Below are 25,527 nucleotides of genomic sequence, written 5' to 3' on the forward strand. Positions count from 1 at the left end.
TAATCAGCAGGTCACATGACTGCCTCATTACACATAAATATTAACAATCAGTTGTAAATATATTTTTTGGTGTTTGCCCACAGAAAACTTGTGACATCAGACTGCAAAAATGCAGCATGGGCTCCAGAACACACAAGGACCACTTTATCCTGAACAAGACTCAACTTTTTGCCTCTTTCCAAGCATGCACTGCTCGCCTGAGAGCGCACTATGGCATAAATCTAACAGCTCAGGATGCTCTCTGAGGGGTTAATTGAGAACAGAGACGGTCCGTTTAAGAGCGCTTTCTCAGGGATACATTCCAAACCTTTTCAGGAAATTCATTCCTATGGCCTATTCTGGAGTGAAACAATTACACTGCAACTCAGAGCATGCGAATGAAGTCTTTTAAAAATATATTCTGTGAATATATCTGTGAATATATAACACTGACTCATGTTGTCTTCTGAGTTTTTGTCCTAACTAGTCACGACGGCGACACGTGATGATTATATTTTACAAACAGTTTTTTATTTTTCTGCGACGTCGTTGCTGGCAATGATCATCTCAGGTGCTGTTTTTGTGCTTTATTTAATGTTTAAAGCACCTAATGTAAGTTTGAATATCATTTTGTGTTTCTTTTATAGCCGTACTGAAAGCATCAATGGACAATTCACCTCAGATCTTCAAAAGAAATAAAACGAAACAAGAACATGTCAAGCGAGAGAGCCCGCCCATGTGTTCTTGTGATAGGCTGTGATTTTTGATTGACTTTATCGCATCACATAGTCGTGTCTGGTTAGGACATGGTGTATGACTGTAGACTTGCCAAAGCTTGTTAAATTTGCCCCTATTCACGCTGTTTTTGTGTGTGTCCCTTTAAATGCAAATGAGCTGCTGCTCCCCGCCCCCTTTCCAGAAGAGGGCGGAGCTTTAACAGCTCAAAAACAACAAAGCGGGAGAATCTCACGCAGCCAAAATGACGAAAGTTTTCAGCCTTACATTGTTCAAACCGGAGTCGACACTGATGGAAAGACTCAGGAAGAAGTTACGACTTTTAGACGTTTCTGAATGGTTAGTGGATAAATTGATGTAGTTGCTGTGGAGTTGATTCAACTCATCCACTAGCATGTGCCGTCATGTTCATCTTTTGTGCAAAACCCATATGGACGCCCACTATACATAGACTATACATAGTCCTTTTTCAGGTTTTCTGGGTTGGTAGATGCACCAGGGACCCGATTATAGCACTTAAACATGGAAAAAGTCTGATTTTCATGATGTAAAGTAACATTTAGTTAAAAGCGGCATCTCTCATTTTAATGTATATCCATACAAAATCCAAAAACAAGTAACTCCCTGCGATACATGGTGTGTAAACTCTGAGGCTGTACCTGTGGGCCGCTGAGACTCCTCTGCTGTAGCTCCTCTAACTCCTTCTGCACCTCCCACACGCGGTCGCCCATCTCCACCTCACGACTCTACAGGAAGACCAAACTCTGAGCAAAGGTGCAATTTCTGTCTGAATCATTTTACAATGCTGTCTTGTCATATTGTATTAATTTTCAGGTAATAAACTTGGGTCTTAAAATGCATGGGTAAACAATTAGATCTATAAGATGTGGAAATAATCCAATCACAAATAGTTAGCATACTTCTCTGCCAGGATGGATGTAAGCAGCATAAGGTCTACATCATTCTCTACAGCTCTAGGGGGAGTCTGAGGTGCTAGTTGACTGAGGTAAGTGTTTCCTGATGATATACAAACTTTCAGCTGAAACCTGAACTTACTGACTTTATGTGGTGGAATTTAGCAAAAGCAATAACCTCCTCACAAAATTCTTCCTGTGCGAGTATCTTTCTATAAAGTATTATCTGGAGCACCTGTCTCACAATTAAAAACAAAAGCCACAATTTCACTTTATTTTGCTGTACCTGAAGGACATCTTCATAACGCTGAACCGTTCTGTTTAGCTCTTCCTCCTTCTGAGCGATTATTTTCTGAAGCTGATTGACTTCATCCCGATGGCTATTTATAATCTCAGCTTCAACACCTTGAGCTTTCTCTGTGTGGAAATAATAAAGAGGAAAGTACAGTAAAGAATGTTACCATCACTGAATGTAAAACACTCATTTCCAGACTGGATGGATCAAATGTCAGGATTGAAAACGCATGGTAAATCAATTATGAATTTTATATCTCGCAGACGCCAGTAAATCAGCAAATGTGACCAACTATGAAAACACAGTTTGTTCATGATGTCCACAATGCTTTCCAAGACTACCGGTACTTGGTTTTGTTCAGTATTTTTAACAATATTTTTGTTTTACTCCAAGAAATACTCCACTTTAAAATGAAAATTCCAAAATTCACTTCCTCACATCATTCCAAAAAAAAAACATAAAATTGTCCATCAAACAGAAAAGATGTCAGGCAGAATGTTCACAAATTTTCACTTTTGGGTGAGCTATTACAAAATATTTAAATAACCTGCCCCTTTAAATATTTAAATTACCATATTCATATAGCATGATATTTGCATCTTACCACAAGGTTCTTTAAAGAAAAGTATTACCATGGTAGCATGAGCAATAAATGGTACTTTTGCCCCTCTTACCAATGGTCTCCTTCACAGAACCTTCCAGTTCCTTTTCCTTCAGGGCCATTTGGGTGTTGAACTCCCTCATTAACTGCTTAAGAGAAGAGTTGTGTCTCATTTCCATATCTTCCATTTCAAGCCTATTAAAACAAAGATCACCAACCATATGAACCCTGGGAACAACGATGTAGCAGAAAATATGCATCCTTACATCAAGGAGAAACAAAGTACTCCCCACCGGTTTCTAAAAGAAAATGTCACATAAATCTTACTTGAGCTTCTTCTCGTTTTCCTCAGCCATCTCCTTTTTCAGGAAATCCAGCTCCTTCTCATGCTCTTTCCTTAGAGACCGAAGGTCTTTTTGTAGTCTGGTGTAATCTTTGTGGAGCTTCTGCTTCTCATTCTCAGCCTCTACCAGTTTTCTCTGAAGATCATTCTCTGAGGTGTTTGCATTGTTGATTAGGCACTCACTATCAGTCTCCCCGTTCCCTTGAGGTGAACTCTGTTGTGCTTTTAGCTGATTATCTTTCTCTTCTAGCCTCTGCTGTAAATCTTGGAGCTTCTCCTCGTATTCCTTCACCAACAAGTCCTTCTGACTTGTCCATTCGTCTTGGTCCCTGGCAGTATCCTTGCTTTCCTTGGCCACTAACATTGCAGGCTCCATTCCTAATCTACTAGAGGTCATTTGCACTTCAGAAACATGGTCATTCTCTACTTCATCAATCCGTTTCTCCTTTATCTGTTCTTGAAGATCCAGGCATGTCTGTTGAAGCTCTTGCACTCGAGCTGTCTGTTCGAGCAGGTCTTCTTTAAGGCGATTTACCTCGGTTTGGTAGTTTGTAATCTGTTCATTAGATTCCAAAAGTTTGGTCTCAAGCTCCTTGAGTCTGGAAGAAGTTTCTCTTGCAGCAAAAGCAGATTGCTCCTCCTTTGCAGATTCGTCTTTATGAAGAACAGCAAGCTTCTCTTCATACATATCTTTTAAGTTTTGCAGAGAGGCCCGTCTTTCCTCATTTTCTTTCTGCTGCAATTCTTGTAGATGTTTTGCATGCTCTTCTTTTAATTTTATGGTGGCCTCCTCCATTGTCTTCTCAATTTCCTCTAGAGACTTTATCCGTTCTTCTTTTTCAGTCTGGGTTTGCTTGATGCCATCCAACTGTATCTGCAGGTCTTTAATAGCCTGCTCCTTTTCCTCGATTTGTGAAGTCAGCTGTTCTTTCTGTTGCAATTCTTGTAGATGTTTTGCATGCCCTTCCTTTAATTTTGCGGTGGCCTCCTCCATTGTCTTCTCAATTTCCTCTAAAGACTTTATCCGTTCTTCTTTTTCAGTCTGGGTTTGCTTGATACCATCCAACTGCATCTGCAGGTCTTTAATAGCCTGATCCTTTTCCTCGATTTGTGAAGTCAACTGTTTACGAATCATGCCAATCTTCTGCTCTGCCTTCTTCTTCAACTCAGCTACTTTACCAGCCGTCTCGGAGGACGCCTTTTCCTGGGCTGCCTTCACCGCCTCTTCTTTTGCCCTCAGAATCTCTGCCTTCTCCCTCTTAAAGTCGTTCCTCTCGGATTCTAGTTCCTGCTTGGCTGTTTCAGCTTCTTTCTTTAAAGACTGAAGACTTTCCTCAGTTCGCTGAATTAGGGCGCCATTTTGAGAGCTTTGTTCTTGAGCTTCCTGCACTTGTTTCATCAACTCCATCTTTTCACTCTCCCTAATGGTAAGGTGCTGCTGCAAATCAGCTGCAAGCTGTTCTCGCTCTTTTGTCCGCAATTCCAGCTGCTCCTCCAGATCGCAAACTTTCTTTGAACAGATTTCCAACTCTGAGGTCAAGGCATGAACCCTCTGATCTTTCTCACTAAGTGCCTGGTCCATCTCAGACTTACTAATGGAGTGATTGTCAACACTGGCAGTGAGCATCTCAAGTTGTCCGTCCTTCTCCGCAATCTGCCTCTCCATGTCCGCAACTTTATCTTGAAGAGACTTAACAGTGCTGTGACTCTGACTGAACTTCTTTTTCAGCTCAGAGAACTTATTCCTGAGTGAGTCTACCTGCTCTTGAAGCGAGGTCTTTTCTTTTTCTAGCCTTTCCACCTTCTCCCCCATTTGGCATATCACCCTCTCCTTGTCCTCATTGTGCTGCTGATTCAGCAGAGATATGGCTTCCTCTTTTTCAGTTATGCTACTTGATAACTGGGTCTTCAAGTCATTTATGACAGATTCTAGATTGCTGATTTGCAAAACATTTGTTTTGAGATTTTCTGATACGCTTTTGTTCTCCTCGCGAAGTTGCTCAATGTTAAGGTCTTTCTCAGAAAGTACTTGGGAGCGATTCTCCGCATCAGTTTGTAGAGACTCCATTTCGGTTTGTAAGGCTTTAAGAGTCTCTGAACTTGCACTAAACTGAAGAGTTACCTCATCAAGAGAGCTCTTTAGATTATGGTTTTCATCCAAAGTCTGCTGAAGTTCTTTCTCTAAAGTGCTGATTCTGTTGTCCTTTGTCATGATACTATTTTTTAGATATGTTACCTTATTCTGATTACCGATAACCCGGTTTTGTAACTCCCTAACTCGTTCCTCAACTTTATTACACAGCCCAACAGAGAAACCATCTAACTTATCCTGGGCTTCCTGACAACATTGTTCAAACTCCTTCGTGATGGTACACAATTGTGTCTGGAATTCTTTTTCTTTATTTTTAAGTTCAGCCATTTTTTCTGCAAGGGTCCTTTGGAGATCTTCGCCCTCTTTACACTTGGATGTTTCAAGCAAACTCAACTTTTGCTGGGTGTTTATCAACTCTTCAGATATGCCCTGCAATTTCTCCTTACTAGTTTCCTCAGCCTTTCTCAGTTCATCCTGCAGAAGATTTTGTTCATTCAATGCCTGGTTTAGATTCTTCTCCATGGTTTCAACTTGCCTTTTAAGTATACCTTCCCCTTCAGACAAACTTTCCACCTTGCTTGCTGCTTCCCTGAGCTCGGTCTGTAGTTTCTGCACAGTGGTTTCCCTCATGGCAAGCTCCTCCCTGAGGTTCTGGATGTCTTTCGTGATCTGTTCCTTTTCTTCCCTGCTGGCCGAAAGCAGCTGAGAAATATCCTCCAACTCCTGGGCTTTCTCTTGCAAAGACTGGGCATGTTTTTCTTGCATCTCCTCCTCATGCTGGTTGAGTTTCTCCTGCCAATGGCGGACAAGGTCTTCCAGCTCCTGTTTATGGGTAACCTGAAGCTTACCCAAGCGCTCCTTGTGATTGGCCTCCAAATCAGACATGGCGGTGCTGAGGCCCTCAGAGCTTGCTTGTGCCACCTCAAGGATCTTCTCCTTCAGTTGCTGGTCTTTCAGTTCTAACTCTTGAACTGTCTTAGATAACTCTGCTTTGGCATTCTCCTCTTGATCCTGAAGCTGCTTCTTCAACTTGTCCTGTGCTTCTTTGGCTTTCTGCTTGAATTTCTCCATTTTGTTTTCCTGGGATTTCAGTTTGCAATCCATGTCTTTCCTAATGTTCTCAAGTTTCTTCTCGTGAGAACTCTTCTGTTCATCCAGCTGCTTCCTCAACCGGTTTTGCTCCTCTTGCATTGTTTTGCAGGTTGCAGAATGCAAATTCTCAGTTTCAGTTAGGTCCCTCTTGACTTGCTCCATCTTCTGCATTAGTTCCTGAAGTTCATTCGTCTTCTGTTCAAGACACACTCCTTTCTCCTGACAATCATTACACACTGCCTCAAGGGTTTGCTCAAGATCTTTCACTTGATTCTTGGTTTGATGGAGTTCTCCTGTAAGGGTGCTAATCTGAGATCTTGATTCCTCAAGGGCCTCTTTATTCGACTGTGCCCTGAGACGAAGTTCCTCCAACCGAGCATTTCCATCTGCTTGCAAAGTCTTTTCCCTCAGCATATGTTCCTCTAGTGCTTTTTCCTTCTTCTCCAAAAGAGTCTTCAGCTGATTTATTTCTTCTTTCAGCATTTTCTCCACCATTGCAAATGACTGTTGACTCTGTATCGCAGCTTCAATCTCAGCTTGATATTTTGCTTGTTCTTCCTTGAGTCTTTCCTCAAACTCTTGTCTTGAGGTTTCACTGCTGGCCTCCACAGAGGCCAGCCTCTCTTCTAACTGTTGTCTACTATTCAGTACTTCACTGAGATCAGAAGACAGGGTCTCAATCTCTGTCTGTTTGTCACTCAGTTTATCAAGCATCTTTTTGTTCATGTCTTCCACATGGGAATGGAACTGTTCCTCCTTGTCTTTCAGAATAGATTCAATCTCTGCTTTGTGTTTCTTTATGAGCTCTTCCATAACATCATCACGCTGCTGGTTGAGGTCTTTCATTTGCTCTGTCTTTTTTCTTTCAAGTTCTTGCTTATGTGCCTCTTCTAGAGCAGCTATTTCAGCCTCATGTTTCTTTCTCAGCCCTTCCATTTGCACAGGGAGTTCATCCGACTTGGTGTAATCCTTCTCTGAGCTACCGAGGCAACTCTCAAGTTCTTGAATTCTCTGTAAAACAGAAAAACCCAAACACTTTAAGGAATGTACAATGCAAAAACATGGCATTGCTTTCATTCACAATCTCATTCATGCTGACTCTGTAGTTATATGGCTTAATTTGGCCATCCAACTACAATAAGGATATCCTGTTGATATATCCTCAGATAAAATGGCACATAAACTCACCGTTCTGGCAGACTCCAACTCTAGCTGTAGTTCCTTGGCTTTGTTCTCCCCCTCAGACTGAACTGCAGCTTTCTGCAGCTCTGCTTCCTCCAGAGCGAGAGATGCCTGCTGTTCTCTTTCCTGTGCCGACTGCAACAGCTCCTCACGACACTGCTCCTGAGGTAAACACAGAGCATTAGTGCAAATAGCTTGGGAAACTCCTACATCTAAATAGCTAATATTTAAATGAACCGACCGCAGGTTACCACAGAAATGAAAACCAGGGCATACCACTGCCTGTTTGATCTGGGCACTCAGTTCCTGTTCTTTGTTAGCCATAGCCTCTGAGTGTAACCGCTCCATTTCTGCTATCCGATCCTCGGTGGACTTCTGAAACGAATGAAATGTGGCAAAATGTTAACCTTTTGTCAAGTTTGATGGACAATTTAAAAAAACTCTAATGTGCACAATGCAAAACTCTCTTCCTAGTCCATCTATTCTAGACTATGTATTGAAACTATGCTACAGTAGTTGCACAAACAGGCTAAAGGTCAGAGAGGATGGGGAATATAAAATATTCCCACATGAAACCTTTCTAAAAAAATATATATTGATGCAATTTATGGTGAAAAAAAAATTATAAATGACCACTGACTTTGAAAAGAACAATTATAATAATAAAAATTTAATAAAATGGTTGATGATCCCACATTGCATGAATTCACATTTAAACACTTTTAAATTTTCTCATGAATGAAAGTCAATGGGTTCACCATAAGAATTTAAAAAAAATCTCAGTTGACTAGTCCCCAAAGCATCATGATTTGGTGAAATAATCAACAGACTCAAAATGTCACTCTTCAATGAATTATTGGCAAGCGAAACCGAGACATACAGTATTTGTCTTTGTTATGGCATGGATTATGGTCCTGATGAATGAAACAGAACTGAACTCAAATGAAGCCCTATCTCGGATACATGCAAAAAAAGAATGGTGGGCTGTAAATGTGGCATCAATTTGGTCAAATTTGATTTACTATTACCATTTAGTTAATGAAATATGCTCCAATACACAAAGGAAGAGACCAAAGGTGTGCATATCTATAAAAACGCACAGCCTTCGTGGGAACTTTGCAGTCCTGGACATTAAAACACTCATCCAGACAGTGGATTGATGGCTTTTCCAGGCAAAATAACTTTAAACAGGTCGAGTACAAATGAGGACAGAGAAGGCAAAAGGAACATAAAATGCAAACAAAATGGTTTGAATCCTGTATGACTGTATTCTTGATGCTAGTGTTTCCTCATCTCAAACAATACAACCTCATGACACATTGCATGATTGCAATATTGAAGTTTATAGTTTTTTGTTACACAAACCATCAAAATGTAGTCCCCTTTTTCATAACTAACAAAACAATTAGTTTTTGTCTTCTTCTGAAACTCCCCCTTAACAAACACTCTTTTAATAAGTGATCAAGCATGCACACCTTCATAATGGTGACCACTTCTTGTTTGACCCTGGTCAGCTCCTGTTGCAGGCTTCTCCTCTCTTCCTCACCGGCCTTCTCCACCTGCTTCACCTGCTCCTCCATGCTCACCTGTAGCTGTCGGCGTGCCTCCTCCGCCCGCTGGGCCACACCCAGGGCTCTCTCCAGCTCTTCAAACGCTGGGAATGAATGACATAAAGTGCAGTTAGGTCAAGCAGAAATAAAGGTAGGGAAACAGAGAGAGGAGATAGTCTCACTCACCTGCTTTCTCTGATTTCTCTTTCTGTTCCTGCAGCTCGTCTTTCTGTGCGAGGGTCTGCTGGAGTCTGGAGCGTAGCTGAGCGATCTCATCTTCCTTCATCTCCAACGTCTCGTGCATCTGACGCTTCGTTTCAGCAATGACCATTCCCTGCAGAATAATGCCGTAGGTGAGTATTAAAAGGTACAAATTAAATGTACTCAGTCAATAAAGACTACATTTTGTTCTGATCCTCATGCAAAGTTCATATGACTTCAGTGGGGCTGGTGATTTCCATGCAAAATGACACAACTCAAATGTACAATATTGCAGGTAGTTACTTATTTTAGTATAGCACAAACCAAACCAAGATCCTCCCCCTCTACAGCAGGTTCTGTGCTCAGTTTGAGGACGCGCCTCTAATCGTTTCTGACGTATGTTTGCATTCTTTCACATTCCATACAGTGACCCAAGAGGAAATCATCTCTATCCTGTAGGGTGAGGGTCAAATGCTAAACACAACATGACTGATTTGATCACAACTCAGTAGCAGGCAGACAGCTCTCCATATTTCACATGAATTCAAACTAGATGACATCTCAAAGACTATTTCTTGATCACAGGATGCAAAATAAACACTTAAACTTGATATTTTCATATATTATATAATATTATTATTATTGAAAAATGTTATTTATATATTCATATAAATATTATAGAAATAATATACATCTATATACATATAGAAAATATTTTATTATTTTTCAAGAATAATTTTTGTGTGTTATATATTATATATATATTTGTGTGTGTGTGTGTGTGTGTGTGTGTGTGTGTGTGTGTGTGTGTGTGTGTGTGTGTGTGTGTGTGTGTGAGAATAATAACATCTCATTGCCTTAAATCTGTTTTATTTAATTATATATATATATATATATATATATATATATATATATATATATATATATATATTTTAATATGCATGTATATTTAAATAATATTCATGTATATTTATAGAAATATATGCACATGTAATATATTTTATAAATAAAGTAATATTATTTTTAGAAATAATATATTTTTATTTAAAATAATGCAAGATACAATTTCTCATTTGTTATATTATATATTTTTAAGAATTTAATTTATACATTCATATAAATATTACAGAAATAATATAAATTACACTATACTTACAGAAAATATATTATATTTTCAAGAATATTATATTTTGTAATAACATTTAGTAAATACATTTTATTGATATTTAATATATTATTTAAATAATATTCATGTGTATATTTATATAAATATATACACATGTAATATATTTGATATATAAAGTAAAATTATTTTAAAAAATAATCTTTTTATTTATAAAAATGCAGTATATTTATTTAATACTGCAGGATACAATTTTTTCAATTTTTTTCATGTACAAATGTAGTTTATATATTCATATAAATATTATAGAAATAATATACATCTATATACATATAGAAAATATTTCCTTATATTTCAAAAATATATAATATATAATAACATATTTTGAGATGAAATATATTGATATTTAATATATTATTTAAATATTCATATGTATGTGTATAGATATTTATATAAATATGTAATATATTTGATATATAAAGAAAAATTACTTTGTATTTAAAATACTGCAGGATACAATTTTTTCAATTTTTTTCATGTACAAATGTAGTTTATATATTCATATAAATATTATAGAAATAATATACATCTATATACATATAGAAAATATTTCCTTATATTTCAAAAATATATAATATATAATAACATATTTTGAGATGAAATATATTGATATTTAATATATTATTTAAATATTCATATGTATGTGTATAGATATTTATATAAATATGTAATATATTTGATATATAAAGTAAAATTACTTTGTATTTAAAATACTGCAGGATACAATTTTTTCATGTTCATATAAATATTATAGAAATAATATTTTCTGTATGTATATAGATGTATATTTCCTTATATTTCAAAAATATATAATATATAATAACATATTTTGAGATATTTAAATATATACACATGTAATCTATTTTATAGATAAAGTAATAATATAATATTAAAAAATAATATATTTTTATTTAAAATAATGCAAGATACAATTTCATTGCCTGTAAAAATGATTGGTCATTCCACCCACCATTGGCAGGTGAGCCAAAAAGTTCATTTTGGACCCTGCTTAATCCCCGTCCTAAAATAATAAGCAAGAGGATATATCCAGGCTAATGTTTATATGCAAACGTGACAAAGTGAGTGTCCCACAGGAAATATGTTTTGCGATCATTTTAAAAATCCTTCCTGGGATAATTCATCTTTGTCTTTCACTAATGGAATCTTCTGCTCATGCTGGCTCACAAACAGTCCTGTGGCAGACGCACAACATAGTTGAACCCTTCTGAGGAGTAAAACGAAGCGTGTCCTGTTAACATCTCGCTCACCTTGTCCTGCTCCAGCTGCTCGATGAGGTTCTTGGCGTCTCCCAGCTGTGTGATCAGCTTCGTCTTCTCTGTAGTGTGGAGTTCCTGGTAAACAGACAATGATGAGTGTGTGATGAAGGATCTTAATACATTATTCTCAGAATAATAATCAACACTTATTGAGCATCTGTCATAAAGACCCCAGAGCCAGCTGGTCTAGACAACCTGGATTAGAGTCACTTGGAAACGCACAGCTGGAACCGTACTGACCTGAAACTTTGCTTTCCAGAATGTGAAAAAAAAAAGGTTTGGTTGAATGTCAAGGGAAATTTTTCAGAACTCTTTGCAGGTCCAATAAGTCTGGCTACACAAAATGGTATCAGCAACCATACAGTTATGATACTCGCTGGGGTCCTTAACGTGCTCCAAAACATGTCAGAATCGTCAGCCAATAGGGCTGGGTCGAAGCTGGTACCCAGGCATGGCAGGAGGGCTCAACAGTGCCCCCTTGAACGGTCCATTTAACAAACATGCTTGCATATATTATTATGACACTCGGAACACATATAAATCTCATTGGGCCAAACAACTTTCATGCTCTAAGTCAGCTATTATGGGTTGTTTGAACAATTGAGGATGTTAAAATCGGCAGTGGATTTTTGATATCTCGAATGGTTTGGCCGTGGCGAGGCAACAAACTTATGCCTATACTTCTGTATACTTTGATTTTGATGAAACTTCAGCTATGTGTTTGTTGTACCGAACGAAGGCCGATCACATGGGACAATGTGGCTATTGCGAGTCAAAGTTATAGCGCCACCAACTGGCAGAAGGAAGTGTGTCACTTTCCAAATGCTTCGAAATCCCCCTCTTATATTTACCCGATTTGCAGAATCAGAACAATGTCAAAACATGACAGATGTAAACCTGTGAAAGATTTCTTGATATCTTAAACACTGTTGCCATGGCAATGCATCAAACTGTGTCATTTTTTCAGGTGTTTCTAAGGCTCTTAGCATGCTTCAAATTGCATGAAACTCGACCCACACACACATCAGAACTGTCAGTCAGGATACATGGGCAGAGCCTTTGAAATGGGCATGGCGGAGGAGCTCAGTAGCGCCACCTTTTGAAAAAGTAGGGGGGTCAGTTTTACCTACAGTCACCAAAATCTGAACATATATTCTTCTCATCGAGGTGGACAACTTTATAATTTACAGTCATTAGCTCCGACAAACAGGATGTCAGCTATTTTGGTTTGAATTTTTTTTTTTTCAAATCAGGCTCAGAAGTTGCCTTTACATTCACCCAGTTTAAATGCATATTGCCTGTCATGCACAGCCTCAGGAGTGGCAGTGGCGTCAGGGCTCGTCATCGCTGCTTGCAGTTATATTATCATATTTTCTGTTTTTTTTAAGACCAGGTGATTCAATTGAAACAGCAAACAAGGAGCTGTGGATAATTTTCAATGTCTCCGCAGGCTGCGCTGAACTCCAGCCACAGATAAACACACGTGCACCAAACCAGCCCAAATCCACATCACAGGAGCCCTTGGAGTCTTCGCACTAGACTGCCAATCAAACCTAAATTACAGCCCAGGACAGCAGCCAGTGGTTGTGGCGGCGTCACCTCTAACGCAGAACGGCACTCTGTTAGGGAATGGCCTACTTCCTTGGTCACTTCCTGTTTTCTTGCTGGTTTCCCTGAACTAGAGAATTTGACACTTATTTTTGTTGTGTATAGACCTGAAGGTAGAGACCTCAGAACACCACAGCAACCAACAAGTAACATCTTAGCATCGTGTTTTGCATGGACAAGCACCACTTAAACTGTCTTCAGTTTTATCCTACTTAAATTTAACTTCAGTGTTTCACATAAATCTGAAATGATTTAGTGGTCAAGCAATGCAAAGGAGAGTAAATCATTGAGATCAGTGTCAGCTGGTGTGTTTTAGTGTGAGTGAGTGTGACAGTGGGTTCGGAGAGGCTGTAATGTGTGTCCATACGCTGTTTGAGGCAGGGAGGGGTGGGCTGTTAACCTCTGCTCTCACTGTCCCCGCTGAGCACTGTTCCCACACACAGCACACACGCATCACATCCACAGGAAACATACTCATGGCGCTCCACCCGCTACCTCTCCATTACACACACACACACACACACACACACAAGCAGATTGAGGGCAACATCCACATCACTACACACAGGACCAAACACGCTTCCAAAGGCAGGACCATGAATTAATGATGTATAAAAAATAAACCATGCATAAATAAAACTTGAAAACAAAAATCCAAAAAAAAAAAAAATCCAAAAAAAAAAAAAAAAATGAAATATATATATATATATATATAAAATCAAAAATCATATATTATATATATATATATATATATAAATAATATATGATTTTTGATTTTATATATATATATATATATATATATATATATATATATATATATATATATATACATATATATATACATATACATATACATATACATATACATATATATATATATATATATATATATATATATATAAATAAAATAAACCATACATGAATGAAAAAATAAACCATGTAAGAATAAAATATAAAAAATAAAATAAACCTATGTATGAAAAAATAAATAAACCATGCATAAATAAAACTTGAAAAAAGAAATCTAAATTAAATAAAAAAAATTATATATAAAAAAAATCAAAAATTAAATATATATAGATATATAATATTTATATGATATTAAATATTTAAATAAATATTTTAAAAAACATAATTCAAAAATAAAATCATAATCAAAATATTTAAAAATAAATAATTTTTTTTAATTAAATAAAAATATAACAAAATTATATAAAAAATAAAATAAAGCATGTAAGAATAAAATATAAAAAATAAATAAAATAAATCATGCATGAATAAAATAAAATGAAGATTTTTTCAAATAAACCATTTATGAATAAAAACCCCCCCAAAAATTGTAATAAATAAAAAAAATTGTAATAATAAAATATCAAATTAAATTATATATATATATATATATATATATATATATATATATATATATATATATATATATATAATAAACCATACATGAATGAAAAAATAAACCATGTAAGAATAAAATATAAAAAATAAACCCATGTATGAAAACAAAAATATATATATAAACAATGTATGAAAAAATAAAAAAATAAACCATGTATAAATAAAATAAAAAATAAATCCATGTATGAATAAATAAATAAATAAATAAATAAATAAATAAATAAATAAATAAAATGCATCATGTACAAATAAAATAAAAAGTGCAAAATAAAATAAAAAGGATATGATATAAAATAAAACAAAGTGACCGCTGAATAATCACCTTTCAGTTGCCAGTCCAGGTCTTTAACCACTAAGTGACAGATATAGAACAACTAATAAATCCCTGACCAAACTCAATGAAGCAAAACATTGACGTGCAAAAACTAGATGTTCTTCAGTTTTTGTGTCACTTAGTTTTTCTATACCTTCATTTTCTCCAGCTCTTGCAGCCTCTCCTGCAGCTGCTGCTGTAAAACCTCGTTCTCGCTGCCCAGCTGAGCGGAGCGCTCTTTACTAGAGCGAATCATCTCTTTACATCTCTGCAGGAGACTCTCTTGCCTTTTGATTCGCTTCTGGAGCAACTCGAGGTCCACCGTGCCACCTGGCTCTCCACTGCCCTCTGCTGGACACACACACACAAGACAAACAAACTGGTTAAAGACAGTTTTGTGTAGAAACATGTTACGTGTGCACTGGAGAGCCTGCACACACCTGTGTTAAGTGTTGAGCTGTCGTCTTTCGAGGGGCTCTGAATGTCAGAGGTCGCGTCAACCGCATCCATGGACTGAGAGGTCTCAGCTTCTGATGATACCATACCTCCAGACTCCTGCAGTCGCTTCTTCAAGAGAGACACCTGAAGACAAACAGATTCAGTATCACCTCTGTTAACATGGGAAATGGGCAAAACAAAATAACACGTACTTGAGTCTGAAGCACAGTGATCATCTGGTCCTTCTCCTCGAGAGCAGCGTCAAACTCCTCCTGTAGGTGTTTCTTGGTCTGCTGGTCCATCTGGAGCTCCTGAAGAGGAGATATGAGGCTCAACATCATATCAAGAGTATTTTGACTGAGTTTTAGAGCAGCTTCCTACTGCTCTAAAATGCTACTGGCATTTTTGCTACCGAGTTTAAATGATCTCATACTTGGGAACTGTGACACAATCCAGATGCAAAACTGGCGGTTTAAGCCAGTAAAAGCACACTAAATCATTTCAGTATAGAAAAAATAAATATTTTAACTGTTTTCTATGTGAATGTATTGTAAAATATAATTTATTCCTGTGATCAAAGCTGAATTTTAAGCATCATTACTCCAGTCTTCAGTGTCACATGATCCTTCAGAAATCATTTTAATATACTGATTTACTGCTCAAGAAACATTTCTGATTAATATAAATGTTGAAAACAGTTATAAAAGCAGCTTCATATTTTTGTGGAAACTGACATTTTTTTTCAGGATTCTTTGATTAATAGAAAGTTCAAAAGAACAGCATTTATTTGAAATAGAATTTTATTTGTAACATTAGAAAGGTCTTTACCATCACTTTTGATCAATTTAATGTATACATGCTAAATAAAAGTATTAATATTTTTCAAAAAAAGTAGTGTATATTAAATATTTGATATATTATGCCTAATCCTACAGAAGCTTGTTTCCGCCATGAAATAAAAAATGAAAAAGGTAATTGCGACTTTTTATCCCAATTGCAAGATATCAACTCACAATTGTGAGATAATCATATATAAAGTCAGAATTGCGAGATATAAAGTCAGAATTGCGTGATATAAAGTCAGAATTGCGTGATATAAAGTCAGAATTGCCTGATATAAAGTCAGAATTGCGTGATATAAAGTCAGAATTGCGTGATATAAAGTCAGAATTGCGTGATATAAAGTCAGAATTGCGTGATATAAAGTCAGAATTGCGTGATATAAAGTCAGAATTGCGTGATATAAAGTCAGAATTGCGAGATATGAAGTCAGAATTGAGAGATATGAAGTCAGAATTGCGTGATATAAAGTCAGAATTGCGTGATATAAAGTCAGAATTGCGTGATATAAAGTCAGAATTGCGTGATATAAAGTCAGAATTGCGTGATATAAAGTCAGAATTGTGTGATATAAAGTCAGAATTGAGAGATATAAAGTCAGAATTGCGTGATATAAAGTCAGAATTGCGTGATATAAAGTCAGAATTGCGTGATATAAAGTCAGAATTGCGTGATATAAAGTCAGAATTGCGTGATATAAAGTCAGAATTGTGTGATATAAAGTCAGAATTGAGAGATATAAAGTCTGAATTGCGTGATATAAAGTCAGAATTGCGTGATATAAAGTCAGAATTGAGAGATATAAAGTCAGAATTGCGTGATATAAAGTCAGAATTGAGAGATATAAAGTCAGAATTGCGTGATATAAAGTCAGAATTGCGTGATATAAAGTCAGAATTGCGTGATATAAAGTCAGAATTGCGTGATATAAAGTCAGAATTGCGTGATATAAAGTCAGAATTGCGTGATATAAAGTCAGAATTGCGTGATATAAAGTCAGAATTGCGTGATATAAAGTCAGAATTGCGTGATATAAAGTCAGAATTGAGAGATATAAAGTCAGAATTGCGTGATATAAAGTCAGAATTGCGTGATATAAAGTCAGAATTGCGTGATATAAAGTCAGAATTGCGTGATATAAAGTCAGAATTGCGTGATATAAAGTCAGAATTGCGTGATATAAAGTCAGAATTGTGTGATATAAAGTCAGAATTGAGAGATATAAAGTCAGAATTGCGTGATATAAAGTCAGAATTGCGTGATATAAAGTCAGAATTGCGTGATATAAAGTCAGAATTGCGTGATATAAAGTCAGAATTGCGTGATATAAAGTCAGAATTGTGTGATATAAAGTCAGAATTGAGAGATATAAAGTCTGAATTGCGTGATATAAAGTCAGAATTGCGTGATATAAAGTCAGAATTGTGTGATATAAAGTCAGAATTGAGAGATATAAAGTCTGAATTGCGTGATATAAAGTCAGAATTGTGTGATATAAAGTCAGAATTGAGAGATATAAAGTCAGAATTGCGTGATATAAAGTCAGAATTGCGTGATATAAAGTCAGAATTGCGTGATATAAAGTCAGAATTGCGTGATATAAAGTCAGAATTGTGTGATATAAAGTCAGAATTGAGAGATATAAAGTCAGAATTGCGAGTTATAAAGTCAGAATTGAGAGATATAAAGTCAGAATTGCCAGATATACAGTCGCAATTACCTTTTTTAATTTTTTTATTTAGTGGTGGAAACAAGCTTCCATATATAATCCCATTATATGGAAGCTTTATATTCCATATAAAGCTTCCATATAATGGTTCCAATCAAAACCAGACAGCCAAAATCATGAAATGTCTCTGAAACATGCAGACGTTAGCTGCATTGCAAATGCCGTTTCATGCTGCCTTTAAGCACACAGTGTGAAGTGAGGAGTAATAGAGATATCAGAGGTGGGAAAACATTGACGGTAGAGCCTGTGATGAAGAATTGATGTGTGTGCCAGATGAACAGAGGCAGTGAACAGCGTGAGACGAACCTCCCTGAGCTCTCCTATTCTTCTCAGGGCTTTATCTTGACTCTGGCTGAGGATGGCCTGAGAGACACACAGACAGAGATGAATGACAGACTAATATTGGTGCCAAACCTCACAGCAACTCATTAAAGGAAAAACATTAGGAAAACATCCCTTGAGCTGCAAGGAAACTACAGTCATTTATTCTACTGCATCGGCTGAATATGAAATTACCTGAGTTTTCTCTTTATCCCGCTGTACGGTTCTGTAGGCTGTTACCAACTGAGAGAAGAAAAAAGAGAAAGAATGTATCAGTCGAGTAATAATGATCATTTTTTTATTCTATTTTATTAAAATGTACTTGAAAAATTCTTTTTTTAAAAGCTTATTTAAGCGTTTTTGGCAAATTAAAAATTACATTGCAAAGGCAATATGGCATCAAACATGCCTGACCACTTCCTAAGGTGGCTTGAGTATGGAAGCTTGTTTCTGCCACTAAATAATAATAAAAAAAAAAAAAAAAAAAAAAAAAAATAAAAAAAATCACAATTCTGACTTTTTTTCTCTGAATACCAACATTTAAACTCAATTGCGAGTTATAAAGTCAGAATTGTGAGATATAGTCGCAATTCTGACTTTTTTGTGCAAGTTATTACACAATTCTGACTTTATATCTAGCGATTCTAACTATATCTCGATTCTGACTATATCTCGATTATAAAGTCAGAATCGCGAGATATACAGTCAGAATCACGAGATATAAAGTCAGAATCGCGATAGTCAGAATTGCGAGATATAAAGTCAGAATCGTGATAGTCAGAATCGCGAGATATAAAGTCAGAATCGCGAGATATAAAGTCAGAATCGCGAGATATATAGTCAGAATCACGAGATATAAAGTCAGAATCGCGAGTTATAAAGTCAGAATCGCGAGTTATAAAGTCAGAATCGCGAGTTATAAAGTCAGAATCGCGAGTTATAAAGTCAGAATCGCGATATTCAGAATTGCGAGATATAAAGTCAGAATCGTGATAGTCAGAATCGCGAGATATAAAGTCAGAATCGTGAGATATAAAGTCAGAATCGCGAGTTATAAAGTCAGAATCGCGAGTTATAAAGTCAGAATCGCGAGATATAAAGTCAGAATCGCGAGATATAAAGTCAGAATCGCGAGATATATAGTCAGAATCGCGAGTTATAAAGTCAGAATCGCGAGTTATAAAGTCAGAATCGCGAGTTATAAAGTCAGAATCGCGAGTTATAAAGTCAGAATCGCGAGTTATAAAGTCAGAATCGCGATATTCAGAATCGCGAGTTATAAAGTCAGAATCGCAAGTTATAAAGTCAGAATCGCGAGTTATAAAGTCAGAATTGCGAGTTATATAGTCAGAATCGCGATAGTCAGAATCGCGAGATATAAAGTCAGAATCGCGATAGTCAGAATTGCGAGTTATATAGTCAGAATCGCGAGTTATATAGTCAGAATCGCGAGATATAAAGCCAGAATCGCAAGTTATAAAGTCTGAATCTCGATATTCAGAATCGCCAGTTATAAAGTCAGAATCGCAAGTTATAAAGTCTGAATCTCGATATTCAGAATCGCCAGTTATAAAGCCAGAATCGCAAGTTATATAGTCAGAATCATGATATTCAGAATCACGAGTTATAAAGTCAGAATCGCGAGTCAGAATTGCAAGTTATAAAGTCAGAATCGCAAGTTATATAGTCAGAATCGCGATATTCAGAATCATGAGTTATAAAGTCAGAATCGCGAGTTATAAAGTCAGAATCGCGAGTTATATAGACAGAATCGCAAGTTATAAAGTCAGAATCGCGAGTTATAAAGTCAGAATTGCGAGTTATAAAGTCAGAATTGCGAGTTATATAGTCAGAATCGCGAGTTAAAAAGTCAGAATCGCGATATTCAGAATCATGAGTTATAAAGTCAGAATCGCGAGTTATAAAGTCAGAATCGCGAGTTATATAGACAGAATCGCAAGTTATAAAGTCAGAATCGCGAGTTATAAAGTCAGAATCGCGAGTTATAAAGTCAGAATTGCGAGTTATATAGTCAGAATCGCGAGTTAAAAAGTCAGAATCGCGATATTCAGAATCGCGAGTTATAAAGTCAGAATCGCGAGTCAGAATCGCGATAGTCAGAATCGCGAGATATAAAGTCAGAATCGCGATAGTCAGAATTGCGAGTTATATAGTCAGAATCGCAAGTTATAAAGTCTGAATCTCGATATTCAGAATCGCCAGTTATAAAGTCAGAATCGCAAGTTATAAAGTCTGAATCTCGATATTCAGAATCGCCAGTTATAAAGCCAGAATCGCAAGTTATATAGTCAGAATCGCGATATTCAGAATCACGAGTTATAAAGTCAGAATCGCGAGTTATAAAGTCAGAATCGCGAGTTATAAAGTCAGAATCGCGAGTTATAAAGTCAGAATCTCGATATTCAGAATCGCGAGTTATAAAGTCAGAATTGCGAGTTATATAGTCAGAATCGCGAGTTAAAAAGTCAGAATCGCGAGTTATAAAGTCAGAATCGCCATATTCAGAATCGCGAGTTATCAAGTCAGAATCGCGAGTCAGAATCGCGATAGTCAGAATCGCGAGATATAAAGTCAGAATCACGAGATATAGTCAGAATCGCAAGTTATAAAGTCTGAATCTCGATATTCAGAATCGCGAGTTATAATGTCAGAATCGCCAGAAATAAAGTCAGAATCGCCAGTTATATAGTCAGAATCGCCAGTTATATAGTCAGAATCGCGAGTTATGCGAGTTATAAAGTCAGAATCGCCAGTTATAAACTCGCAATTACCTTTTTTATTTTTAATTCATGGCAGAAACAAGCTTCCATATACTTGAGTGACTGGATCAGTGTAAATAAATACCAGTGTAACCGTTAATAATCCACACACTGTCAGCGCAGTACATTATCTCAGATATCTGTTCAACGGAGGCAGCACTGATGTGTCGTGTTTAGCATGCATAGTCTGTACTAGAGGGCTGAGCTCGTCTTGAACAAAACCGACTTGTTCAAATAATCTCTTAATGAGAGCTTAACCATATGCAACGCATGTTCATGCCGCAAAGTTTATTGATCTATTACTCCGCTATTATCTCGGGACACATCCTACAGCAGAGGAAATGCGGGGATTACAAATGAGCCAAAGAGCTTTCCTTGAAACATGAAACCTACTCAACATGATGGTTTGTGCTTTAATTTGCATTTAACCTAATGCATCAGGAATGGGAAAGCCTCAGATTTGGATATGGGTTGGTACCAGGCCAATAAATCAGCAAATATTTGGCCATTTTTATTGCAACTCGCCAACGGTTTATTCAAATACCTAATGTGCAATACTAATATAATATAATATAATATAATATAATATAATATAATATAATATAATATAATATAATATAATATAATATAATATAATATAATATAATATAATATAATATAATATAATATAATATATATATATATATATATATATATTATATATATATAAGTAAAATAGTAATCTGAAGTATTATATCAGACTTCTAATCAGAAGTAATATATATGAAGTAATAAGTAATATAAGAAGTAATATAATATGTAATCTGAAACACTACCCTAGAAAAACCCCTCTAAAATGATCATAATTGGATCTGATCACAGATCATCTGACCACGAGCGATTGGATCACCAGAAATGTTTACACCAGAGTCGCTCACCTCTGAGTATTTCCCTCTGTAATTGCCGAGGCTTCTCTCCACCCTGTGCAGGCGGTTTAAGAGCTGCTCTTTGGACAGACCCTCGACGCTGCCGGGCGAGTCTTCCGCCTCGCTCTCGATGTCTGACGGAGGGTCGTACGACTGGGCGTCATTCTCTCCGATGAGAGTGAGGGATTCTCTGGAGGAGCTTCTAGCCAGACTGTCCCGTGAGCCGGAGCGGAAGAGCCCTTCACCACGACCCGAACCCCGGAGCAAAGACTCCACGGAAGACACCTTCTGCTGCAGCTTCTGGGCCAGAGACTGAGGCTCCTCTTTCTAGAGGACAATAAATACTTTGAGTATACAACCATTTCAGACCCTATTTAAGAACAAAGATTCAAACTTTAATCAGGCCTATTACTCAAAAATGACAATGAAATACCTAGTCATGAAAATGTTTTACTCCAACTGAAATTCAATGACAATTATACAACAATGGTACTCCACCAAAACATTTAAAATGTGAAGTGCTAAAAAAGGGAGATGCATTGCCTGTGATATATACAGTAATGTGCAAAAGTCATGCTTTACAAAAATATTTGTTTTAAGACCTATGCATTTTGCTTTTATGACTTTCACACAGTGCCGTTCATAAGTTTGAGACTTTTATGCTCACCAAGTTATTTGATTAGAAATACAGTAAAAGTAATATTGTGAAATATTATTACTATTTAAAATAGTTGTTTTCTATGTGAAAATATAGTAAAATGAAATGTATTCTTGTGATCAAAGCTGAATTTTCAGCATCATTACTCCAGTCTTCAGTGTCACATGATCCTTCAGAAATCATTCTGATATGCTGATTTGCTGCTCAAGAAACATTTTGACCACAGATGTGCTGCTTCATATTTTTGTGGAAACCATGATACTTTTATTTCAGTATTCTTTGATTAATAAAAAGTTAAGAAAACCAGCATTTACTTGGAATAGAAAACTTTTGTAACATTATAAATAGGTATGCACCGATATGAAAATGTTGGCCGATACCAATATTTCTTTAAATTTGAAAGCCGATAACTAGGGCTGGGCGATGTATCGAATGCTTTTGTCACGCGCATTTCTTCAGTAAAGCCGGTTCCCTGATTGCCGCTAAATCGCCATCACCTGCTTTCAAATGAAGCGGCATTTAATAGACAGAACCGTAGTTCACTGATAAGACACGCAATATCGCGTTCAATATCGACGGCGATACATATCGATATTGAACGCGATATTGCGTGTCTTATCAGTGAACTACGGCTCTGTCTATTAAATGCCGCTTCATTCACCGATATATTGGCCAGTAAATCTAAATCCAAATTTTTTAGATACATTTTGAGAGCCTGAATACTAAAACAAAAGTCTCGCCATTAAAAGCCATGTCGATACCAATAACCGGTAATTCTTTATATTTGAAACCCGATAACCAGTATATTGGCCAAAAAATCTAAATCCAAAATTTATATAAATTTTGAGAGCCTGATTACTAAAATAAGTCTCACCAATAAAAGCCATGTCCGATACCGATAATTCTTTATATTTGAAACCTGATAACCAATATATTGGCCAATAAATCTAAATCCAAAAGTTTTAGATACATTTTGAGAGCCTGATTACTAAAGCAAAAGTCTCCCCATTAAAAGCCATGTCCGATACCAATAACCAATAATTCTTTATATTCAAAAAAAGCAGATAACAGATATATTGGCCAATAAATCTGAATCCAATATTTTTATTTCTAATTTCAAAACCATCATGGTGAACAGTGTCTCAGCTGGAAAAAAAATAATCCATTATTTATCAGCTTTAATATATTGGCCAAATTTTCTTATCGGGCCGATAATGACAACGTTAAAATTAACATCAGCCGATACCGATATATAGTGGATGATATATCATGCATCCCTAATTATAAAAGTCTTTACTGTCACTTTTGATCAATTTAATGCATCCTTGCTGAATAAAAGTAATCATTTCTTTCATTAATAATGACTATGCCATCAAACTTGTTTCAGAAAATTCTGCAAAAAACACTGAATAGTTTTGGTGCTTCAAATCAGTTCCTGAATGTTACACAATAAAGCACATTAACTATACTGTCACTTGCCTGAGGAGAAGCGATTCCATCCCCATTCACACTGCCTCTCGGAGAGCTGCCGGCTGCTTTAGCAATGCTCTGCATCAGAACAGAACCAACAAACATTAGTGAAAGAGTGTCTCGGCGGTCAACTTTAGGCCCGGTTGGTTAGTATTCCTCCAGCCATCGTGCTGCACCTCGATTACTCTGGGAGCAATATTAGTTTTTGCTACGAGAAATGCAGGGGCTTCTGGTTACACCCACCCTAACCTCATGCAACTCAGAGAGGAACACAGGGGTTAAATACAAACATAGACAGCATAACTACTGCGTTAAACAAACAAAGGAGTTAAACACAGCAGGACTACACTAGCAGCTTTGTCAAGGGCAAACAGTCCAAACACACTAGAGGAGCTGGTTACTGAGAGCGTGTGCATTTGGCATTGTGGAGTTCTGCAGGAGTTAGACGGCCACAGTGTTCTCCCTGAGGTAGATGAAAGAAGTCATGGGTAATTTTACTCCGTTTATGTTCATGGACATGAGAATGTATCAGAACACAAATCTAGTCCTATTGTAATTCAAAATTGTATGGATGCTTGTTTCCACCACTAAATAAATAGATAAAAAAGGTAACTGCAAGTTTACATCTCACAATTCTGACTTTTTTTTCCCTCAGAATTCTGACTTTATATCACACAATTCTGACTTTATATCTCGTAATTCTGACTTTATAATGAGCAATTCTGACTTTATAATGAGCAATTCTGACTTTATAATGAGCAATTCTGACTTTATAATGAGCAATTCTGACTTTCTATCTCGCAATACTGACTTTCTATCTCGCAATTCTGACTTTCTATCTCGCAATTCTGACTTTCTATCTCGCAATTCTGACTTTCTATCTCGCAATTCTGACTTTCTATCTCGCAATTCTGACTTTCTATCTCGCAATTCTGACTTTCTATCTCGCAATTCTGACTTTCTATCTCGCAATTCTGACTTTCTATCTCGCAATTCTGACTTTCTATCTCGCAATTCTGACTTTATATCTCGCAATTCTGACTTTATATCTCGCAATTCTGACTTTATATCTCGCAATTCTGACTTTATATCTCGCAATTCTGACTTTATATCTCGCAATTCTGACTTTATATCTCGCAATTCTGACTTTAAATCATGCAATTCTAACTCGCAATTCTGACTTTCTATCTCGCAATTCTGACTTTCTATCTCGCAATTCTGACTTTCTATCTCGCAATTCTGACTTTCTATCTCGCAATTCTGACTTTCTATCTCGCAATTCTGACTTTCTATCTCGCAATTCTGACTTTCTATCTCGCAATTCTGACTTTCTATCTCGCAATTCTGACTTTCTATCTCGCAATTCTGACTTTCTATCTCGCAATTCTGACTTTCTATCTCGCAATTCTGACTTTCTATCTCGCAATTCTGACTTTCTATCTCGCAATTCTGACTTTCTATCTCGCAATTCTGACTTTATATCTCGCAATTCTGACTTTATATCTCGCAATTCTGACTTTATATCTCGCAATTCTGGCTTTATAACTCGCATTTCTGACTTTATATCACGCAATTCTGACCATCATGCAATTCTGACTTTATAATGAGCAATTC

At 36.4% G+C, this 25,527-nt stretch overlaps 1 protein-coding gene across 5 annotated transcripts in view; it reads right to left on the minus strand.

Moving 5' to 3' along the window:
- golga4 (golgin A4) overlaps positions 1-25,527 on the minus strand; it is a 52,614-nt gene that overhangs the window by 16,721 nt on the left and 10,366 nt on the right. For 2 of the 5 annotated variants that reach the window (XM_067385609.1, XM_067385612.1), the window contains 16 exons: positions 23,923-23,991; positions 21,798-22,112; positions 18,296-18,343; positions 18,086-18,142; positions 15,423-15,521; positions 15,213-15,354; positions 14,927-15,123; positions 11,436-11,519; positions 8,970-9,117; positions 8,709-8,887; positions 7,510-7,608; positions 7,240-7,395; positions 2,852-7,062; positions 2,598-2,719; positions 1,915-2,045; positions 1,374-1,460 (listed from right to left, as the gene is read on the minus strand). In XM_067385609.1, the coding sequence (XP_067241710.1) occupies positions 1,374-1,460; positions 1,915-2,045; positions 2,598-2,719; positions 2,852-7,062; positions 7,240-7,395; positions 7,510-7,608; positions 8,709-8,887; positions 8,970-9,117; positions 11,436-11,519; positions 14,927-15,123; positions 15,213-15,354; positions 15,423-15,521; positions 18,086-18,142; positions 18,296-18,343; positions 21,798-22,112; positions 23,923-23,991 (6,144 nt within the window). The remainder of the gene's footprint in view (positions 1-1,373; positions 1,461-1,914; positions 2,046-2,597; positions 2,720-2,851; positions 7,063-7,239; positions 7,396-7,509; positions 7,609-8,708; positions 8,888-8,969; positions 9,118-11,435; positions 11,520-14,926; positions 15,124-15,212; positions 15,355-15,422; positions 15,522-18,085; positions 18,143-18,295; positions 18,344-21,797; positions 22,113-23,922; positions 23,992-25,527) is intronic. The other 3 variants (XM_067385610.1, XM_067385613.1, XM_067385611.1) reach the window with 3 other exon arrangements.

Source organism: Chanodichthys erythropterus, chromosome 5 (genome assembly GCF_024489055.1).
Source record: "Chanodichthys erythropterus isolate Z2021 chromosome 5, ASM2448905v1, whole genome shotgun sequence".
NCBI lineage: Eukaryota > Metazoa > Chordata > Actinopteri > Cypriniformes > Xenocyprididae > Chanodichthys > Chanodichthys erythropterus.